We start from the raw sequence: 20,298 nt of genomic DNA on the forward strand, positions 1-20,298 counted from the left end.
CCCTGTAATTTACACAGATGAGTGTATCCCGTTTCGTTTGTGTTGTTTTCACGGGTGAGGGTATTCCTGTAATTTACACAGATGAGTCTATTCTGTATTATTCTTGTTGTTTACATGGGTGAGGACATTCCAGTAATTATCACGGGTGAGTGTATCCCATTACTTGTATTTACACAGATGAGTGTCTGTATTATTCTGGTTGTTTACATGGGTGAGGACATTCCTGTAATTATCAGTATCCCATTACTTGTTATTTACACGGGTGAGTGTATCCCGTTTCATTCCTGTTTTGAGCTATAAGTCATAAGTTATGTATTCATACCTTTGAGCCTTTGTGCCATTATCTATTATATATTTTTGCTTTTGTGCTTGGTGCTATGGGCGATTTGCCTTACATTGGGTTGTCTATTCCATATGGTTGGGTGTGTTACCATCTTTACTTTAGTCATGTTACTATTTTTTTATTTACATATTTTTCCTATTTCTCTTCTTTCTTCACTCTCATGATGCTATACTTGAATGTGTTACAAGCAACGTTTTTCATGCAATTTTTCTATTATTACCTATATATTTTTTTTCCTAAGGAAGGGTATGTGCAATCCTGTGAATGTTTGCACTGTTTCTTCCTCCCTCCGTTCTAGTCACTCTCTACTACCTATTCATTTCTTTCTTCCTTATCACTGTATTTTTATGATTTCTCTTATAAGAACTGTGTGCAATATTGCAAGTATCTTCATTTTTATTTTTAAGTTGCAATGTTGCAGATCATTGTCTTTATTTACTATGTAAGGAAAGGGGATATGTTGTACCTTGATTCATCTACTTCTTAGCTGCTCAGCCAGAATGATTGTGATGTCTGTGTGGAATGTTGGAATGCTTGATGACAGAGAGAGTAGAATGTGAGTGTGCCTGGTTGTGTGTGGTGAATGACAGTTGAAGAGAGTGGGCTGAGCAGCAACCATGCAGCTCCTGGTGGGATCTTCCATATGATCATCTTAAGACCTACTAAAGACTTCTATGGAACCTGAAACTAATTACCAATAAACCTCATACATGGATATACTACCTGGCTACTTATGGTCATCTGTGGAATATATTCTATTACATTTTCCAATTTTGACAGACTTGCAGCTTCACATAGTGAAGTTTTATGTTACAGTGTACTGCAAACCCGACATACCCAGCCCTCTGGAGCCTTAGTCTGCCAGAGTTACTAAGTGCAAAGGTAAATGTCTTGACCAAGTCGACACAATAACAGTCACTCAAACTCACTGCATTGCTGGTCAGCGTTTACTATGACTGCTTTTTAATATTTTTGTAAACTTCTCAAACCTACATTCTGTTTTGATTGTTTGGTGTGCTTTAAATCATTATACTTTACTCCTTGTAACTAAATAGTTTAGGGAATTTTGCCATATTTATTTCTGAAGTGTGATGTTTGGTATTGTTCTCATGTACCACATGCCCCAGGTACACTTTTCTCTGAGTAAGGCTCGGCTGCTTGGGCCAAATTACCAAAGGCAAACTTGGGATTCCTCATAGAAAGCTGCTTTATATGTCTAGGAGCTAGATTGTTATTATCTTTATGGCAGCTCAGCCGCGACTCTCATCACTGTGAAGTCCTCTCTTTCACATATATTAACAATCTACTTTCCTACAAACCAAAATAAATTGCATGCCAACAAATGTGAAATCCGCCAGTGTTGGCAGCACTTAATTACAGACTTTGTCACCAATTACAATAAAGATATATTGTAATATTCATCATAGAAGCTAGGCTTTCACATGCCTCTTGCACGAAATTCGAGTCACTAGAAACTGAAGGCTTCAAATATTTGACCAACGTATGACATGGGAGAGTCATTTAAATATTGATAGAGAAAACTTAAATTATAACTCACAGACCTCAGAAGAACCACGAACATAAATTTTAGCCACAACATCTATTTGGAAAATGTCACCTCATGCAGGAGAAAATACCTTCTAATAATCACGCAATGAAGGACCTTTGGAACTGTACACATTCAAATGATAATATTCAAACTTCTTCTGCCGCAGGAAAATGACCATGTTATGTAGAAGCCATTCAAGCAGGACTGGTGTGATCACCTGGTTATCATTTTTCAAATGTTCTCATCAGGAAAAGAGTGCAAGAGCACTGTCATAACCCCAACAAAAACGGAGAAAATGAAATAGTATCCTCTTAGGAAGGAAGAATTTCTATAGCAGTTTGAAAAACTCAAAGCGCCCCTACCAAAATGTCAACAGAGCCAGAAGTCCATCAACTACTTTGATGGGGGTGCTCCAGAAACCATAAAAAGTAGAAATCTGAAACCCCCAATAACTAGAGTAGCCACACCAAGTGAATAAATGCAAATGAAGTGAAATTAGTTTCGAAAACAAATTGTGAGGTTGGGGTAGTTCCGGGTGGGTAGGGGCACCTGGCAGGGATGCCTGTGTCCCTACTTTCATTCGCTGTAAATATAGAACCCCTGGCGAAGTGGATACGAGGTGATGCACTGATCAGGGGCCTGAAGTGAGACCTGAACTGGGAAGATGTGATATCATTGTATGTGGATGACATACTGCGGTACCTAGCAGACCTGGAGGTTTCGATCCCTGCATTCTCTTTATCGTTGATGTCTTCGGAACGTATGCAGGGATTGATACTAACAGGAATAAATGTATTGCATTCACAATAACGAACTAGACCCCCAGCTAGTATCTGAGGGAGTCCCCTGAAATTAGAATTGACCTTCTTCAAATACCTGGGCATTTATGTGACCCTGAGTTGAATCTAGAGTGGATTCTGGCAGAGTATAGAGGGGTAGACTCTCGCTGGCAAAAGCTCCCCATCTCCATGTTGGATCGGGCAGCCCTTTATATGATCTATCTACCCAGGTTTCTATACATACTGCAGAATACCCCATTTGAGGTCCCGGTTAAGTTTTTCTGAGTTGTGGATGCGGCTACTAGACTGATGCTATGGGGTGGAGGCCCACCTCTGATTGCCCTCTCTGCCTTGACTCGGATTAAGATTGATGGAGTAGTGACCCTCCCAAACCTGAGGCTCTATTATTGGGTCACCCAGTTGTTGATTATAAGTGAATGGGCATTTGTGACACAGGAACCGTCGGTGTATGGTGATAGGTGAGCCTGGAGTCTAGGTGAGGATACCCCGGTCAACTGTAGAGGGTGACCCAATTGGCATGCCCAAAGGCCATTGTGTTCAAGATTTGGCATAGGGTCGTAGGGCGACAATGGCATTGGGTGGAAATATCGGATGACGCTTAAGACATCATTTGGCAAATTAGCTCTACTGGCATGTCTAAAACAGGTTGAAGGCAAAAAAATTGGGATGTACTGGATATCTCAAAACTGGATGATGTCTAGATGATTCTGTACCATGAATAATAAGCACAATTTGAAATGACAGGTAGACAGTTTTTCATTACTTACAGATAAAATATATTGGGCGATAATGGGTCCTCTTACATGATAGAGGAGGAGACACCTTTGGAGTTCTGGATACTGGGGGCCCTGCTCCACAAACACACGGTCTTGCTAATTTACTCAACTCTGCTCATGAATAGTATATCTCCCCTCGACCCTCTGCCTAGCCAATGGGAGTAAGATCTGGGGATGCTCGAAGCATGGGGAAGGTCCGCAGACAGATACCCTTGGGAGGTGGCCATCTGGGCGGGATTCTGGCTAGATCAGACATACCACACATGAACCAGATTGTGCAGGATGGCGAGGATGGATGACATCCAATGCATCAGGGGGTGCGGGCAGTGAGGATCTCTGGTTCATACCTTACAGGAGTGATCAGTTACTAGGGGATATTGGGTGGCAGTACGGGGCAAAATGTCCTCCTTCTTGGGCTGTCCCCTAATGCTCACTCCTCAATTAGTGACTCTGGGCATTTGGCGGGAGCAGACACTGGACAGGTGTGCACCCTTCTTATGCAGTGTGGCATTGATGGTGGCAAGGAGAGATATAGTACACCATTGGCAGAGGACAACGATCCTGGCAGTGTCTGAATGGGTCCCCAACCTACATTGGTGCATGAGAACGGAAGAAGTGGTCTATCGGGCCAGAGGTTGTGGACTATTGGGCCAGAGGTTGCCCTACCAAGTTCAACAAGACCTGGGAACCATGGAAGAGTGTGGTGTCTGATCTGGACTGAAAGGGACCAGTCATTTTATTTGATAGTGGAACGGAGTTGGGGAATGGACCTGCTGTGCTGAGTTCCAAGATTTTCTTTTTCTAAGAGTTTTGTGAGGGGAAGGGCTGATATGGAAGTGGAATTGCAAAAGTAAAAGTGGTGTAGAGAAGGATGCGGTTTACGTGATGGTAAAGTAATTGCGTTCCTTATTACAGCAGTGTTAACTTTGTCTGTTTTTCCAAACATAATAAACACAGTTTAACAAAAAATAAAAAAACAAAGTGAAGTATTGTGCTTAGCTTCTCCTGACACTCACCTTCCTTCACTCAGAAGACTTAGTCACAAAATGATCATCAGACCTTAAAAAGGTCAAACCACCTTCTAAACCCAGAAATATCCAAAGAAAGCTTTCACCACAAACCGGATCCTTATTTTGGAAGCAGATCTGACCACTATTCTCATTAAACAGATCATTCTCATTAACAGATGACCATCTACATGCCAGTGGTATTAAGGAATGCGCATGCCTCGCAGAACAACTTCATCTTGAAACTACTTAATGAACCAAAGATTAATTCCTTCTTCTCTAAAAATGGGAAATCTTTCTCCTTTTTAGGTCGAGTACCGTCGCACTGCGTAGCAGTGGGCAGAGTCCGAAGATTTTATGTTTTTAGGTTAGGGGGGCTTGAACCCGCCCCTCTCCTCCATTGGCTGGCTTCCTAAGCGGAGGCCAGTCATTGGAGGAGAGGGGCGTCACTCGGTTGAAGCCCCGTCTTTTTCGGATTCGGGGGCGTGTTTTTTGCGTTCTTTCGCCCTGTGATGTCATCCGTCACTCAAAACGCAAAAAGCACGCCCCCGATTCTGAAACCTCCCTCATCTACCGGGTGCCTACCCTGGATTGCTGCCGGAATCCACTTTTCTCCCTCCGGGCCGCGGCGCTGCCTGCGACGACCCGGAAGTAGTGGCCAGAGAAACCGGAAGCAGACGGGAGCCTACCCTGCGCTCCAGTGCAGAGGAGTGAGGCAGAGAGGTGAAGTCCGTGGGGCTCCCGTGTTACGGTAGAGCCCCGCCTGCGGCCATGAGGAGAAGGAGCAGGGACACAAAGAAGCCGCCTGTCCCGCATCGGGGCTCCCGGGTGAGGAGGAGAGCACCGTACCCTGCAGCAGCTGTGTCCGTGAGGCGGAGGGGGCTCGAGGCACATTGCCAGTGCCTGCTGGACACTCCGTCTCGTGATTACCCCTCCCCCTTTGTCGGCGGCGTCACCCCAGTCATTTTAAGGAGCTGTTGTTCGTGTGGTGAGTGCCTTACCGCCCCACTACTACCCCCCCTCCTCCGAGTCCTCCCATGAGGTTGGGATGTGTGATTGCCCTGGGGTGGCTATGCGCTCCGGGAGGGGTGCGGAAATCTCCTCCGAGGGGGCTCCGATATGCGGCGCACTTGTGCACCGGGTGAATGCATGGGGGGGGTTGGGGCCCTAGACACAACGTGAATTGTCCCTGTTCTTGTCCCCGGGGTCGCGGGGTCATGCAGGATTAACCTACCACATGCTGGGGTCTGCGGCGGACCAGGCCCATGGAGGTCATGTGCTGGGGGCAGGTCTCGCTGCAAATGGCTGGGCCGGGGTGGAGAGTCCTTGGGGCAGACCCTCTGGCTCTGCGGGGGTCTGCCTGCTGTGCTGGTTGCGCTTTGTTGCGTAAGTGGTTGGTTACCGGTACAGGAGGGAGCAGGCACTGCACCCACCCAGCTTTTTCAACCACCCGCTGCTGGTGGTGCGCATCTGACAATACTGCCCAAGTGGTGGCGCCGCTCTCCCCCCCCCATGCTCCCACACTGCAATCTCGCCCCGTCCCCCCCGCCAGCATTCCGCGGAACAGATGTAGGTGGAAGGGTGGTAACCACCGGGGCAGAGTTAATCACAAGCTCCAGGCGCAAGCTACCCATGGAAGATGGGGTGCCCTGCAGCAGCTGTGTCCATAAGGCGGAGGGGGCCGGAGGCATATTGCCGGTGCCTGCCCCCGCCGCAGTGGAAGGAGACGCGCTGCAGGTCCAGGAAGCCGATGAGTGAAAGCATGCCTTGACCCGAGCAGCCCCGCTCTCGAGAAAGTGCTCTTAAATTTGACTGAACTAATTTTGAATCAAGGCTAGAAGTAAGATTATAAATTGGTTTGTAGTGTTCTTTTTTGTTCTCTTGTTACTCAGCGTGTTCTCTTCTACACTTGTAGAAATCAATAAAGTACAATACATGGAACGCGATTCAGGCTACTTGCTTATCCGTTTCATAGATCCAGACCGGAAAACGTAAGTTGAATTATTACTCCACAAGTTTACATTTTGCAGAGCTTTTCCACACAATGCATTGTGGGAGATAAAAACACTATCTTTCGCGATGTGTATTATATGCAAAAGAAACAGCAATTTTCATGCAGGTGTCTGCCTCAGGCGAAAAAATCGTGGCAAAATGCAAATTTTCATGGGTTTCCATACGCCAAAGCTCGCTAAAAAAAATCATATTTGTGCAGCCTTATACAGCGGGATAGAGCATGAGTCGCTGTTTTTTAAAAATAAGTCTCGGTGTCTGTACTCCGGTTTCTGCTCAGAGTCACCATAGCCGTCTCGGTGCAGGGCATGGCATGTTTATGATCCTTTTGTTGCAATAATCTGCTGCCCTCGTTGCTCCACACCACAGAGAAGCCTTTGTACATGGAGCCAAAACCAGCCGATTGACCCCGGGGGGAGAGGTGCTGAAGGCCTGCCAAGCGTTGTACTCACAAGCCGTCCACATGACTCCTGCGAGCAGTTCGAAGCTCCCGTCCCCCCTCTTTGAAGTCATGGACTCTGAGCCCTGATATAGACAGACAACGCTGACAGACAGACAGACAGATAGATCTCTCTTTCCCCACGCGAAGCTCTCTTCCCAGTCCTACACTTATTTATTTAGGTGTTTTGTGAAGCTCAGAATTCCTATCTTACAATAACTTTGGGGCACTGACACCACAGATCAACAATATTTGTTTTCACAGAAGTAGTGCACCAGAAGTAGTGCAAGAGTAGTGGGTCATAGGCCCACCCACCAGGCCACAACTGCTGAGGACCCACGCCAGGCACCGAGTCCACGGTTCACGTGCAGACCGTGTAGACGTTTCCCGCACAAGAGGCCTCCATTGTGCGGCTCCTTGTCTGTTTACAAACGGGCTGGTGGATAAGCGTGGCCTGGCTCCCACTCACTGCTCCAAATCTGATCACGCGCAGATTCAATTTACATATTGTGTTTCAATGGACCAAGATCAAAGAGGCTAAGAAAAGAAAGGCCGGCCAATCAGCTCTTCACTTCCTCAAACGCCACTGCTGTTTGTGTGTGTGCGTGGCTCTGTCTGTGTGTGTGTGCGTGGCTCTGTCTGTGTGTGTGCGTGGCTCTGTCTGTGTGCGTGGCTCTGTCTGTGTGCGTGGCTCTGTCTGTCTGTGTGTGTGTGTGTGCGTAGCTCTGTCTGTGTGCGTGGCTCTGTCTGTGTGTATGTGCGCGGCTCTGTCTGTGTGTGTGTGCGCGGCTCTGTCTGTGTGTGTATGCGCGGCTCTGTCTGTGTGTGTGTGCGCGGCTCTGTCTGTGTGTGTGTGCGCGGCTCTGTCTGTGTGTGTGTGCGCGGCTCTGTCTGTGTGTGGCTCTGTGTCCGCGAATACTCTATACTACTCTCTAATGCTCACCTATTGCCATTGTAAATGACAATACCATTTATTTATGTTTTAAAAAGAATGAAAAAAAATGTCATGAGCAATGCCAATAGCTCTACCTTTAATAGTGCCGAGAAATGTGGGCAAAAAACTGAGGAAATCTTTGCTAACTAATTGTTCAAATACACATCCTAGTTCAGCATCCCCTGGTCCTACAATCAGATATCAGGCCCAAATGCAGCACAGAGGCACAGTGCAGGACAAGACATATTTTGAGGAACCCGATTCACAGTAACTTTGAATTTATTTCCATTTTCCTGCTACTTTAAGGCATTGTGATGCAAAACTACATTGAATGTATGCAAAATTAACAAAAACAGTAGCAAGTAAAAAGAGCCAGAAACTCAAGCTGCCTGGCTACCTCCAGCTAAACAGTACCAATTGAAAGCTTGAAAAAGCACTCCTATTGTCTTTTTTTTATCCTTGGATGTAATTTGTTTGTCTGGCATCAGCAGTATTGTATGTGAAGTGCAATGCCTAACCAGTCTGTTCTTCCTGCACGATAAACATGGTGAGAGAGGGAGAGAGGGAGAGAGAGAGAGAGAGAGAGAGAGGTGGGGAACACTAAGGGGCCAGGTAGCCAGGTAGAGAGAATGGAATTATAGACAGAGAGGGTGAAGACGAAGGGGCAGAAAGAGTCAGCAGTAGACTTTACAGAGGAGAAGCAGTGAGAAAAGTACAGAAACGCAAAGTAAAAAGAGAGAGTGCTGAGGTAGAGAGAGGCAAAATAAGTAGAAATATAGGAATACATGTCATGTAATGAGAGGAGGGAGACAGAGAAAGGTAGAGAGAGACGGGAGAAGAGTAGAAAGATAAATGAGTTTTATAGAGAGCAGAGGTGAAGTAGAGAGACCGGTAAGTTTGAGATAGAAGTTGAGAAAGCAGGTAAGGGAGAGAGATGTAAAAGGAGAGAGATGTGCAGAGAGAGGCAGAGACAGAGAGACAGTGAGGCAGAGAGGTGCCTAATGACAAAAGTACAGAGAAAGGAGATGGAGTGAAGGTGGTTTGAAATAGAGAAGGTAGTGGAGAGACAGGTGAGAGTGGAGGCAATGACAGACAAAGGAAAAGGGGTAGAGAAAAAGCAGTGGGGAGGAAGAGGGGATAGCGCTGGGGTAGAGGCAACAGAGGTAGAAAGAGACAGAGAAAGTGATGCAATTGAAAGTTGGGGTGGTGGTGAACCGTCCCCACACGGTGAATCGTCGCCAATGATGCAACTGAAGACAACACTAGGGAAAGTGTTGAAGAAGACTTTATTCCGTTACACCACCACAAGTCCAGTCAGCTGTAGAATCTTCAGAACAAGGTAAGCATGAACCAAGGGGGAGGAAGGAGAGGGGGGCGGAATGTACCAACTGCCAGATTATAACAGAAAGAGAGAGCGGGAGAGAGAGAGAGAGAGCGAGAAAGATAGATAGATGAGAGAGAGAAGGGCACCGCTACAGAATGGAGAAGTGTGGCTCACTGGTTAGAGGAGGCAGACCTGGAAGCAGAGGTCAGCCCGGGACCAGGGTTCAATTCCCGGCTCGGCGGGGTCTTGAGTCCTAAAATGTCCATGGACTCGACAATTCTCGCTCCGGTGCCTACTGGATTCACGGGTTCACACTCTGCGACTCTGGGCAATAGCTTGCTTAGTCTCCACAACGGCCCCTTGCGGCGGGGTGCCTGGCTTTCACCTTGCGGATACCCTGCCGGGGTTATCTCACAGGGGAATACCAGGACGGGTTCCCTAAGCAAGCGCTTAGAAACCGCTCAGTAATTTGCGCTATATAAATTCCTGTACATTTACATTTACAGAATGGCGAGGTACATTGCTAGGTTAGGTAGAGAGAAAGAGAGGTGGTATAGAGAGAGATGAGAGTGATGTGAGATAGAGAGATAAGGCAAAGAGGGGGGAGCTAGCGGGAAGGTTGTGAGAGAGGTAGATAATAGTGCGGTAGAGAGAAATGGGATGAATGGAGAGGCGAGGTGAAGGTAGAATGAAGTTGAGAGAGAGAGGAAGTAGGTGGAGCAGAAATATAGGAAGGTGAGATGAAAACAGAACTGTGAGGGGCAGAAAGAAGGGTGAGGCAGAGAAGGGGAGTTGAGCTAGAAGGCAGAAATCAAATTGTACAAATAGGAGGTTTGAGATACTCTGCTCCTGTGCTGATATGCCATAAAACATGAAATTTCGAGACTGTTTCTGTGTTTCATGGTGGCTGGTAAATAATGCAAAAAGCTAGAACATCCAATAAACTTCACCGAAACTGTGACTCTGCTCCTCGGCTTGATTCTTGCATGTTTCGTGCTTTGATGTAAACTTTGGCCCAATATTTTGTCCAACACTACTTGACAATCTACTAAACTGGACAACCGTATTGTCACTGAAACTTAACCACATCAATGCTGAGGCAATTCTTCTTGGGTGCTTACATTTTTCAAATCCCATTGTTCATGACGAGCTCAGCTCGTCATGAGCACACGACCAGTGTACTGCATGACGAGCTGAGCTCGTCATGAGCAGCGAAGGGGTTAAACTACAAAAACGAAATTACAACAGCTCTATGACAGAGTCAAAGCATCCAAAATTAAAAGAGCAGGCAAACGCTCTGGAAATTTCTTCTTTAATGTAGCGCATAGCAAATCCTGGAGACTACTCTAAAAACCTTCCTACATTTCATTATGGCTTTTAGAAATTAATATATTTTTCACAATGTCACCTGTTTCTACTAAAGAAAATCAAACTCATGCTCAAAAACCTGATACAAATGTTCACACACTGGTCTTCTAGAAAGTGGCAACACAATTGTCAATAGTCCAGGGGCGGCTCCTCCGTTATGGTGTAGGAGCGTCGCCCCAACTGTTGGAATCAGAATATCAAAACATATAAAATAAAATGATAATAAAGCAATTATTAAAACTGCTTTATTATCATTTTTTTTACTTATTGGAGCCGCAGGTGCAGCCGAGTCTTGAGGGTGGGGCTATCAGCAGCAGGAGGAGCGGTGGGCATAGGGCATGGCAAGTGCGCATGTCGGTTTGGCCAGCCATCTTAGGACGGCCAAACCGACATGAACACTTGGATATCTCCTGGCTATTTCTTAGAGCTATCAGCAGGGCTCAGGAGCACAAGCTCCCAGTACCTGTTAGAGCATGAAACTTGCCAGCTCCTCCCAATACCAGTGCTTTTCCCATGCTGGGTAATACCAGCATGAGAGCAGTGTCTGGATTGGCGCAGGGGACTCTGGGAGCCTGTGTGTATCTGGATTCGGGAGCTAAAGAGTGCGGCAAGGCGGTAGGTATGTTTTATTTACCCTTCCCACTCTGCCGCATCATTTTCCCCTACCAGCAGCCGCCACTGCAATTGTTGGCCCAAAACATCCACTGCTTCACTAAATGCATTCAGCCCTCTATGTAACTGCTGGATTTGCAACTATATCCAAAACAAGAGATCACAAACCACGCTTACTTCTTGGTTCCTTTTGGCTTTCATTTACATGGCTATACTTTTCAAGATAATATTGAATCCTAAACAAAAATCTCCACCTCTTAAACTTACATACTTTCATATAAAATTAGCTGCATCTGGCATACGGCACAAAGCAAGTGTTGGAAATGTCCTTTTTGCAGGATTACACCAAACCTTTTGCCTTCCTTCTCCTCCTTTACAGATTTTTTGTTTGTTGGCTTTAAGACACTGAGCACTTTACCACTGCTGACCAGGGCTAAAGTACATGTGCTTCTTCCCTAAACATGTGCATAATTGGTATATACCTGTTGGGCATATTTGATTTACTGGTAAGTCCCTGGTAAAGTTTTATACCATATACCCAGGGCCTGTTCATTCATGCTACTAGTGGGCCTGCAGCACGGATTGTGCCACCCACACAAGTAGCCTTTCAAATCGGTCTCAGGCCTGCCATTGCAGGGCCTGTGTGTGCAGTTTACTGCCACGTCTACTTGGCATTTAAAACCACTTGCTAAGCCTTAAACTCACTATGTATTACACATGTCACTCCTACAGTAGGTCCTAAGTGCCCATAAGGGCAGGGTGCTGTGTAACTAAAAGGTTAGACATGTACTTTTAGGTTTTACATGTACTGGCAGTGAGAAACAGCTAACTTTGTTTTACACTGCTGTGAGGCCCACTCCTTCAATTATGGGGATGCCTTCAAACACATTGTAAGCTGTTATTCCCGATTGGAAAGGAGTAGCTACTTCATTTTTAATATCTTTGGAATGGTGATAAATCATCTTTAAAGGTGAAGTTGGTTTAGAGATTACCATTTTAGAATTGCCTCTTTTTTTAAAGTAGGACATTTATCTGCACTTAATTTTACTGAGTGTGTCTGCAGCCTGTCTACGATACACGTCTCGGCTGGGTGACAGATACACTTTGTGAATTCCCTCTAGACAGCCATAACACAGGAAGGGCTGGGTGTGACAGGGGATTCATCTACATACTGATAGCCTTCCAGAGCAGGAAGGGGAAGAGATGGCTCATACTTACATCTGAATATGTTGTGCCCCTCCCTCTTACAAAGGGCTGATTTACCCCCCACTGGCAGTCCGGAACCAGGGCTGGGTTCAAAGGGATCATCTTGCATTTCAAAGAACTCCTTTGAAGTCACCCCCGCATAAAAGGCACTTTTGGGTATAAGTACTCGGGCTCTGCCCCTATCAAATCAGTACACTACTGGACCTGGGAAGAACTGTGCTGGAGTAAAGACTGTTGTGCTGAAAGAATTGCCACTTTGCTATGACTGACTGTTCTGAGGTACTGCTTCTTTGCTTTGCTAAGCTGTCCTGCTGATCTATGCCCTGAAGACAAGGACTGGACCTTCTCATTTGAACGCAGAGTGACTCCAAGGGCTTGATGGCTATTTCTAACAGCAAGTACCAGACTAATCGGCTATTTCCAAAGTGAAACAGAAAAACACAAAATAAGACACTTTTGCCCTCCTCCCAGGACATATTAATGATCAATGGAAACTTTGAGATTGCTCTTGGGTTGTGCTTCTTCAATAGGGCTCATAAATGCATCTTATCAGCATTTTCCCTACTCATAACTATTATTGCTCTCAGTCCTCCGGTTGCTCCAAGTTGGTTGTCCCTTTACATATATACAGGTGTAAAATCATATGTATTTTACCTTAAACAAAGAAAGCAAATCCTGCAGTGACAAGAACTCATCATTCATTCACTTTCGTGTGAGGGTTCCTTTAGCTTCGAGAGTATAGCATGAAAAGGAGTAGTGGCAGAGTGCTAATGATCTTAGGTATGAACAGGAGGAGACCATGCAGAGCATATAGTATAAATTGTTACACCAGTATATGTTTACCTTTTTCATAGTCCAAATAGCCCTTCAATCCCTAAAGAAATTATTGCCGAAAAAATGGAGTAAACCTTTTATTGATATGGAGAAGATGTGCACCTGCAAACTCTGTTGTGGATGTTACAGACGGTTCAATAGGTGTGGCAGAGTTAGGGGAGCTTTTCACCTTTAGACCTCCAGTCCTAGACCAGCTCGAGGCAACAACATGATACATATGAAGTCTAACAGGCTCTTGGGGTATATGATTACCACTGCAGAGAGCTTGCTGGATACAGAAGTGTCTCTGATACCCTCCACTGAGGAACATATGGGACAAATCTCCAAGCCTGGTGAGGGATCTTGCAGTGTCTCTCCCAAAGTGCTCCTTGGTGGTCCTCTCTCTGGCAATCTGAGTATTTTACTTATCAAAAGTCTTGGGGTTAAATTTCCTGCGTACCTTTGGGCAGTCAGACGGTTGCAGTTATTTCCCTCTGAAGCTTGAGGAAATTGTATCTGTTTTCTACTTGCTCTGTCATACAACTATTTCAGAGTTTACTAGCTCAAGACTGGATTATTGCATTGAAATATATGTAGGTATAAAGCTGATCAACTCCATACCATCCAAAATCAAACACTCATAATGATAGCTGCACCCCGGTTTTGTCGGAATACCCCAGTCTTAAACGCTTTGGACTGGCTTCCCATTAAGGCTTGGACCAGCAAAGCACTGTACTTTACTGATTGTTCCCCTTGTGGTACAACTCCCAGATTTATTGTTAATCAAGACATTAGCTACCCCCCTTAAGATCTTTTCATTCGTCCTCTCAGGGTCATCTGTGAGATCACGCATTCCATAAGGCTCTTAGAGGTTGTATCTCTTTGGTCCTGGCTCCTTCAATGTGAAATGCTCTGCCTCTTACATAAGAAACATCTCCTCCTTCATGCATTTCAGGAAGGAACTAAAAAAGTGAATGATCTGACAACACCTTATATAGTCCCCTTTCTACTCATTTCTCTTTTTGACTGAGTTTTCAGCAGCAAAAGAGATGTGGTGTTGCACTCTTAGGGCACGATAATAACAATACATATATAACCAGGTGTGGCCGGTTCAGGTCAGAGCGGTGGGGTGGGACGGGGCAGGGGGGAGATGGAATAGGTAAAACAAAATTAAAGAATTAATAAAACCAATTACATTGCGCTGCCGCATCGCCAATTCGGCAATGCGGCAAGTGCAAGGTAAGTGGTGTTATTCCTTTTGTATTTAGTTTACATATTCGTCATAGGTAGACTTACCCTCCCCACCACCCCACCCTCCCCCCCCCCCCCCCGCTTTTACCTGAACCAGCCACGCCTGAAAAAAAACATAATTCTAGTCTGGATGCACACCTACTTGTGAACCTGCACAGCAAGTATGTATTTGAAAAAGCTGCAGGACCCTCCCTTTGGATTTCAGAGTAATCTTAAACTGTATGTTTTTCACAATAATCTTTAACTTTGTTCCTGCTTTCCACCTTGTATGATGTACAATAGTAACTTCTTCCAGCCTACTGCAATCCACATCTCCACTTCCTCTACCTGTCAGTCTCCACCTCAAGTATTCTTGCTCTCGAGTCCTGCGGTATAACGGGGTGTGAAGCAGCTATCCAGAAGCAGGTAGCGCCACACAAGTATAATCGATGCCTGAAATTAATCATCTTATACCCCAGCGCTTTCTTTAGACACATCTCAGAAGCACTGAAATCCAAACACTTTCTTAACAATACAAAAAATATTCAAGAAAAAATTGAAACTTTGATTATTTTTTTTCAAACTGGTGGATGCAGTGCAAACCTTAATTAGCGTTGGAAAGGAAAAATAACAATTAAGCACCAGACTCTGTCAGCAAATATTAATGTAGTAGTTCAATTTATCTAACACGGCTGCGAATATTCTGGCAAAATAATTCATCCTACAGATAAATTTAACTAAGGTGGATCCTCCTCTGCCCTGCCTCCCTGCAGGCAAGAAATTCACACAGACGTTTTACCGTAGTCTTGGAAACTGTAGAAACAGCCACCAGTATCTATTTATTGCAGGTATTGCTTAAAGACAACGTGAACCAATTCAGAATAGTGGACCCAAATGCTTAGAAAAGTTGGAAATGTGTATTTCATTCGTCTGAATACGTGTATCAACAGCTACATCCTAAAACATATGACAAAAGCCACCTGAATACCCAGTTGGGTCTACGCCATCTTGGATCTGATCATGATTTGTTTATAACTGTGTCAGTGTCTCGATATTTATAAGATGGTTGACTTACTCTTTCCATTTCTTTGAAGTCATCGTCTAGCTTGGTTCCTTCAGCACCTCCAACTTTTTCACTCACTTTCTGTTGAGAAAGAGTACAAAAATACGTTATTCATATACATAAAATATCAAAACGCAATTACTTTAATGTCATGTGGATTATTAGACACGTTATGTGAATGCAACATTCTTATCCCTTTCTGGACACCAAAATGTCCGCTGTGATTACATGTCTACATTGTAGTGCCTCATAGAGTCGGCCCTACCAACTACTGAGTGAAATAACTTGTTAATATATGCCATGCAACAATGGGACCAGCTGCCGTGATGGTGAATATTGAGTATGAACAATAAACACATTAAAAATGTCAGTGTAAATTGTCTGGCTACCAGTGCTTAATTTGAGCCAGTAGTTTCTGGTGCTCGGCACCTGCACTTTATTGTCAACACTGACCCTTATGACAGTTTGCCACATGATTGCAATGTTTGTTTAATTTAGAGAGGAGCACAACAACAGTTTTTTATTAATTCAATATACATTAAAAATTACTAATGGCTGCCACCCAAGCCACTCTTATAGCTTTAGGGGCCTTTAATGGTCTGAATTGTTACACTTGTAGGAATATGATGGTTTGCAGTTGTGCTGGTACTGTCATTGGCGGCACAAAAGGGGGTGGTGATGGACGGAGCAGCTGAACCAATCAAACACTCACACCCAGTCAACAGATCTGGGTTTAATCCATCACCGTTCTGGGTGTGAGTGTTTGATTGATTCAGATGCTCCGTCCATCACCACCACTTTTGTAATTGTACTGTTATTGGCAGCACGGCCAGGGGCAATGGGTGGAGCCAGCTGCAGTGGCCTCCTGATGAGGGCCCTGGCAATTATATTGTTACAAATTAAGCACAGCTGTTTACGCTGATGTTACATTCCAAAGTCTCCAGCTGGAGGCATTGCTGTGATATGTAGCTTCAAGGTAGACAGCAGGCTATATCGACCTATCTTCATCATACATCAGTGAATGTGCAATTGTCCACGCTCTTCTAGATTTCTTTCCAAAGTACAACAGCAGAAACACCATGACCAAGAATTTGCAATACATGGCGTAGAATTAGCTTATCTAAAAGTCTTCTTATTTAAAAAAAAAAAAAAAGTGACTGACAGACCAACAATTGACTGTCTTTGCTAAAGGAATGAACTGGTGTAACCTCCCTTACCAGCTGTTGTCGGACTGGTTTGACCAGTCTGCCATAGAGATAAAGTTGCTGTGCATTCCAATGTTTCCTCGTGCGTAGGATAGGGCACATAGCTCAGGCTCTTCCCTTATAACTAGTAGGCTGTTTGTGGTGTCAATGAGAACATGTACCCTTTTTTGCTGTTTTGCTGCTTCAGGACTTCAGTTCCATATACTACGAAAAGATTCCTACTATCTTTTCAAAAAAAGAACATAATAATTTAGTCTAAGCTTACACAAAGTTTAAATGAGTTACGCATGATCTTAAAAGTTCTTCTAAAATAATTGCATTTCTGTTTCAATGACATATGACACGGGACCAAATCTGGTATCCAGTAACAACACTCCGCAGTGGAGGAAGGAAGTCAGACACTGTTCAATCATATTAGTTCAGAATGTTGGCAGATATCATGCACTAGGACGCTCGTCCTCTCTTCAAAACTCTACTGGTCGAACACATCGACCCTCTCTAGATATAGAGTAGGCGCCACCCGGCAACGACACACAGACAAAGCATCCGTATACCAAAAACCAAACAGTTGTACCAAATGTTGACACACTGCAACGTGAACAATACAGGACAAAAATACTAAAGCAAGACCCCTCCACCCCCAAATTGCACGTGTGTGTGTGTATGTGTGTAGTGTACAAGGGTGCCCCAACTCAGCCTATCCCAACCAATCTGTGTTTCCCATGTGCCTTAGGCATCCCCCACCAGGAGCTGGGATATCTCACAGTGACCCAACAAACATATTCGCAGGGCAGGTCAGTGCACGCATCCACTAGGTCCCCACACTGTCTAATATATCAAGAACGGCTGGGTGAGGGCAGGGGCCTCATACGTCGGAACTCGTAGGCTCACTTCTTAAACCGCAGATGCTGCAAGAGATTTCGCTGCCATCACTCGAAATGGAAACTCAGGTGTTATATCCTACTCAGATGTATTTACATGAACGCTAGTTGTATTTACATGTATTCCAGCCCTGCTGCCTCAAGCTGCTCAGCCAGAGTGTGAGATGGTCATAGAATGTTGGTGTGCCTGTGATGCGTGGAATGCCTGGGTGTCTGAGAGGATGAGTGTTGGCAGTTAGAGATGGGCTGAGCAGCAAGGCAGGCTGCTCCTTGTGGGACTGGTACCACACTAGGCTGGCTGGAGTCAAGACTGATGTAACTTGGACTGAAACTGAATAAAGAAGACTTAAATATACATCCTGGCTCCTAGTGTCTACCTTCATAGGACACAACAGCAGGTAATGCTCATATGTATGAAAAAGTAACTCGAATGGTATATAATCACAAACCCATGCTGCAAAGATGTGATACATCCTTCTTTTGTTAGTTTGTTAACCAAATTCCGGCTGCATCTGTCTGAGTATTAGCCAAGTATGTTACTGTTTCTCAGGCTGCATAGAATGGGAATCCATTCAGGGTATGTACAATCAATTCCCCAATTCTTCAGAAAGAAGCTGAAGACTCCAAGGTTTTTTCTGAAACTAAAATGCCAATTGTAGTTCCAGCCACCAAGTTCTTTAAATGGAAATGTAGAAGTGCTGGTACTTACTATCCAGAGTCCCTGTTTGCTCCTGAGAGGTGAAGGCACTCTCTCATTAAATCTATTGCAGCAGTGCTGAGAAGTACAGGTACTCTCCCACTAAATCTATTGCAGCAGTGCTGAGAAGTACAAGTACTCTCCCACTAAATCTATTGCAGCAGTGGTGAGAAGTGCAGGTACTCGCCCACTAAATCTATTGCAGCAATGCTGAGAAGTACAAGTACTCTCTCATTAAATATATTGCAGCAGTGCTGAGAAGTACAGGTACTCTCCCACTAAATCTATTGCAGCAGTGGTGAGAAGTGCAGGTACTCTCCCACTAAATCTATTGCAGCAGTGCTGAGAAGTACAAGTACTCTCCCATTAAATCTATTGCAGCAGTGGTGAGAAGTGCAGGTACTCTCCCACTAAATCTATTGCAGCAGTGCTGAGAAGTGCAGGTACTCTCCCACTAAATCTATTGCAGCAGTGGTGAGAAGTACAAGTACTCTCTCATTAAATCTATTGCAGCAGTGCTGAGAAGTACAGGTACTCTCCCACTAAATCTATTGCAGCAGTGCTGAGAAGTACAAGTACTCTCCCATTAAATCTATTGCAGCAGTGGTGAGAAGTGCAGGTACTCTCCCACTAAATCTATTGCAGCAGTGCTGAGAAGTGCAGGTACTCTCCCACTAAATCTATTGCAGCAGTGCTGAGAAGTACAAGTACTCTCCCACTAAATCTATTGCAGCAGTGGTGAGAAGTGCAGGTACTCTCCCACTAAATCTATTGCAGCAGTGCTGAGAAGTGCAGGTACTTTCCCACTAAATCTATTGCAGCAGTGATGAGAAGTGCACGTACTCTCCCATTAAATCTATTGCAGCAGTGCTGAGAAGTGCAGGTACTCTCCCATTAAATCTATTGCAGCAGTGCTGATAAGTGCAGTCACTCTTCGTTTCAATTTGAAGAAGTGCAGGTGCTCAGTATCGGACAGTAACTGTCCATTTAAAGCACTGCAGTCCCACTCCACCCAAGCCATCCCATACCTTTCCCTAAAGCTTTCAATATTGGTCCACGACTTTGCTGGCTGCATACACTGATACATTCTCTGTAATATCTCCCAGTGCTCAGTGCAAAAACCATTACATTCAGACCCTTTCAAGCCTGACACTTTCACAGCACACATTAGTCCAGCTGGACACCAGTAATGATACTATCTCTCTCTCATTCTCTCTCTCCTCTCTCATTGTATCACTCCTGAAAGCATTTACCTAGGAAGCGATCTCGGAAGCATTAATCTCACTTCACATTATAAAAGCATCTGAAGCAGTGACCCAGGCTTTCGGCTTTAGCCAAATACCTATCAATCCCTTTGTGGTGAGTACAAAACGCCTTAGAAAATATAACAAAAAGAACGAGACGTAAAAATGTCTCCTTCCACACTGCATCAAGGCACTAAATACTCAAAGAAACAGTTGCTAAAATCAGGGAGTCTGGATATTAGCATGATGGGAGGAAGAAGTGGGGAAGTCACCTGGGGTGGACACACCAACACCAAACTTGTGTGCTATGGAAACAAGCATTTGCACTTCAATAGGTCTTGCATTAGTTAAATGTAGAGATATTGCTTTGCAATGTAAAAGAAATGCAGCATCCGTCTGCCTTTGTTTTTATTTCTATTGTCTTTTGAAGCAATGACAGAACGGCACGATTTTGCTTTAGATGTTTAAAGTTAAAGCGTGGCATGCTGCTATTGGTACAAAAGTCAATAGATAGAAGAAAAATAGTTATGGGGCTGCCATATTTTTTTCTATTTATTTACTATTGTAGCAATCGCGGCACGCCCCACTTAACATTAATATGTTTAAAAGTAAAGCAAGTGTACTGTCATTGCTATAAAAGTAAAGAAACTTTAAAAATGCAGCGTCCGCCTGCCTGAAATGTTGTGCATGTCGAGCAGAAACATAACATAAATAAATAAAATATTACTTTGCATGTCGGGAAGTAAGTTTTTGACAGTGCGTAGCTGTTGTGCCTGCAACAGCAGCCACACTGAAGA

General features: G+C 44.6%; 1 protein-coding gene across 2 annotated transcripts in view; it reads right to left on the bottom strand.

Annotated features, from left to right (window-relative positions):
- Positions 1-20,298, bottom strand: part of SH3GL2 (SH3 domain containing GRB2 like 2, endophilin A1) — a 702,686-nt gene that overhangs the window by 327,705 nt on the left and 354,683 nt on the right. For both annotated transcript variants that reach the window (XM_086961467.1, XM_086961468.1), the window contains exon 2: positions 15,487-15,555. In XM_086961467.1, the coding sequence (XP_086817593.1) occupies positions 15,487-15,555 (69 nt within the window). The remainder of the gene's footprint in view (positions 1-15,486; positions 15,556-20,298) is intronic.

The sequence above is a fragment of the Lissotriton vulgaris genome, chromosome 3_1 (assembly GCF_964263255.1).
Source record: "Lissotriton vulgaris chromosome 3_1, aLisVul1.2, whole genome shotgun sequence".
NCBI lineage: Eukaryota > Metazoa > Chordata > Amphibia > Caudata > Salamandridae > Lissotriton > Lissotriton vulgaris.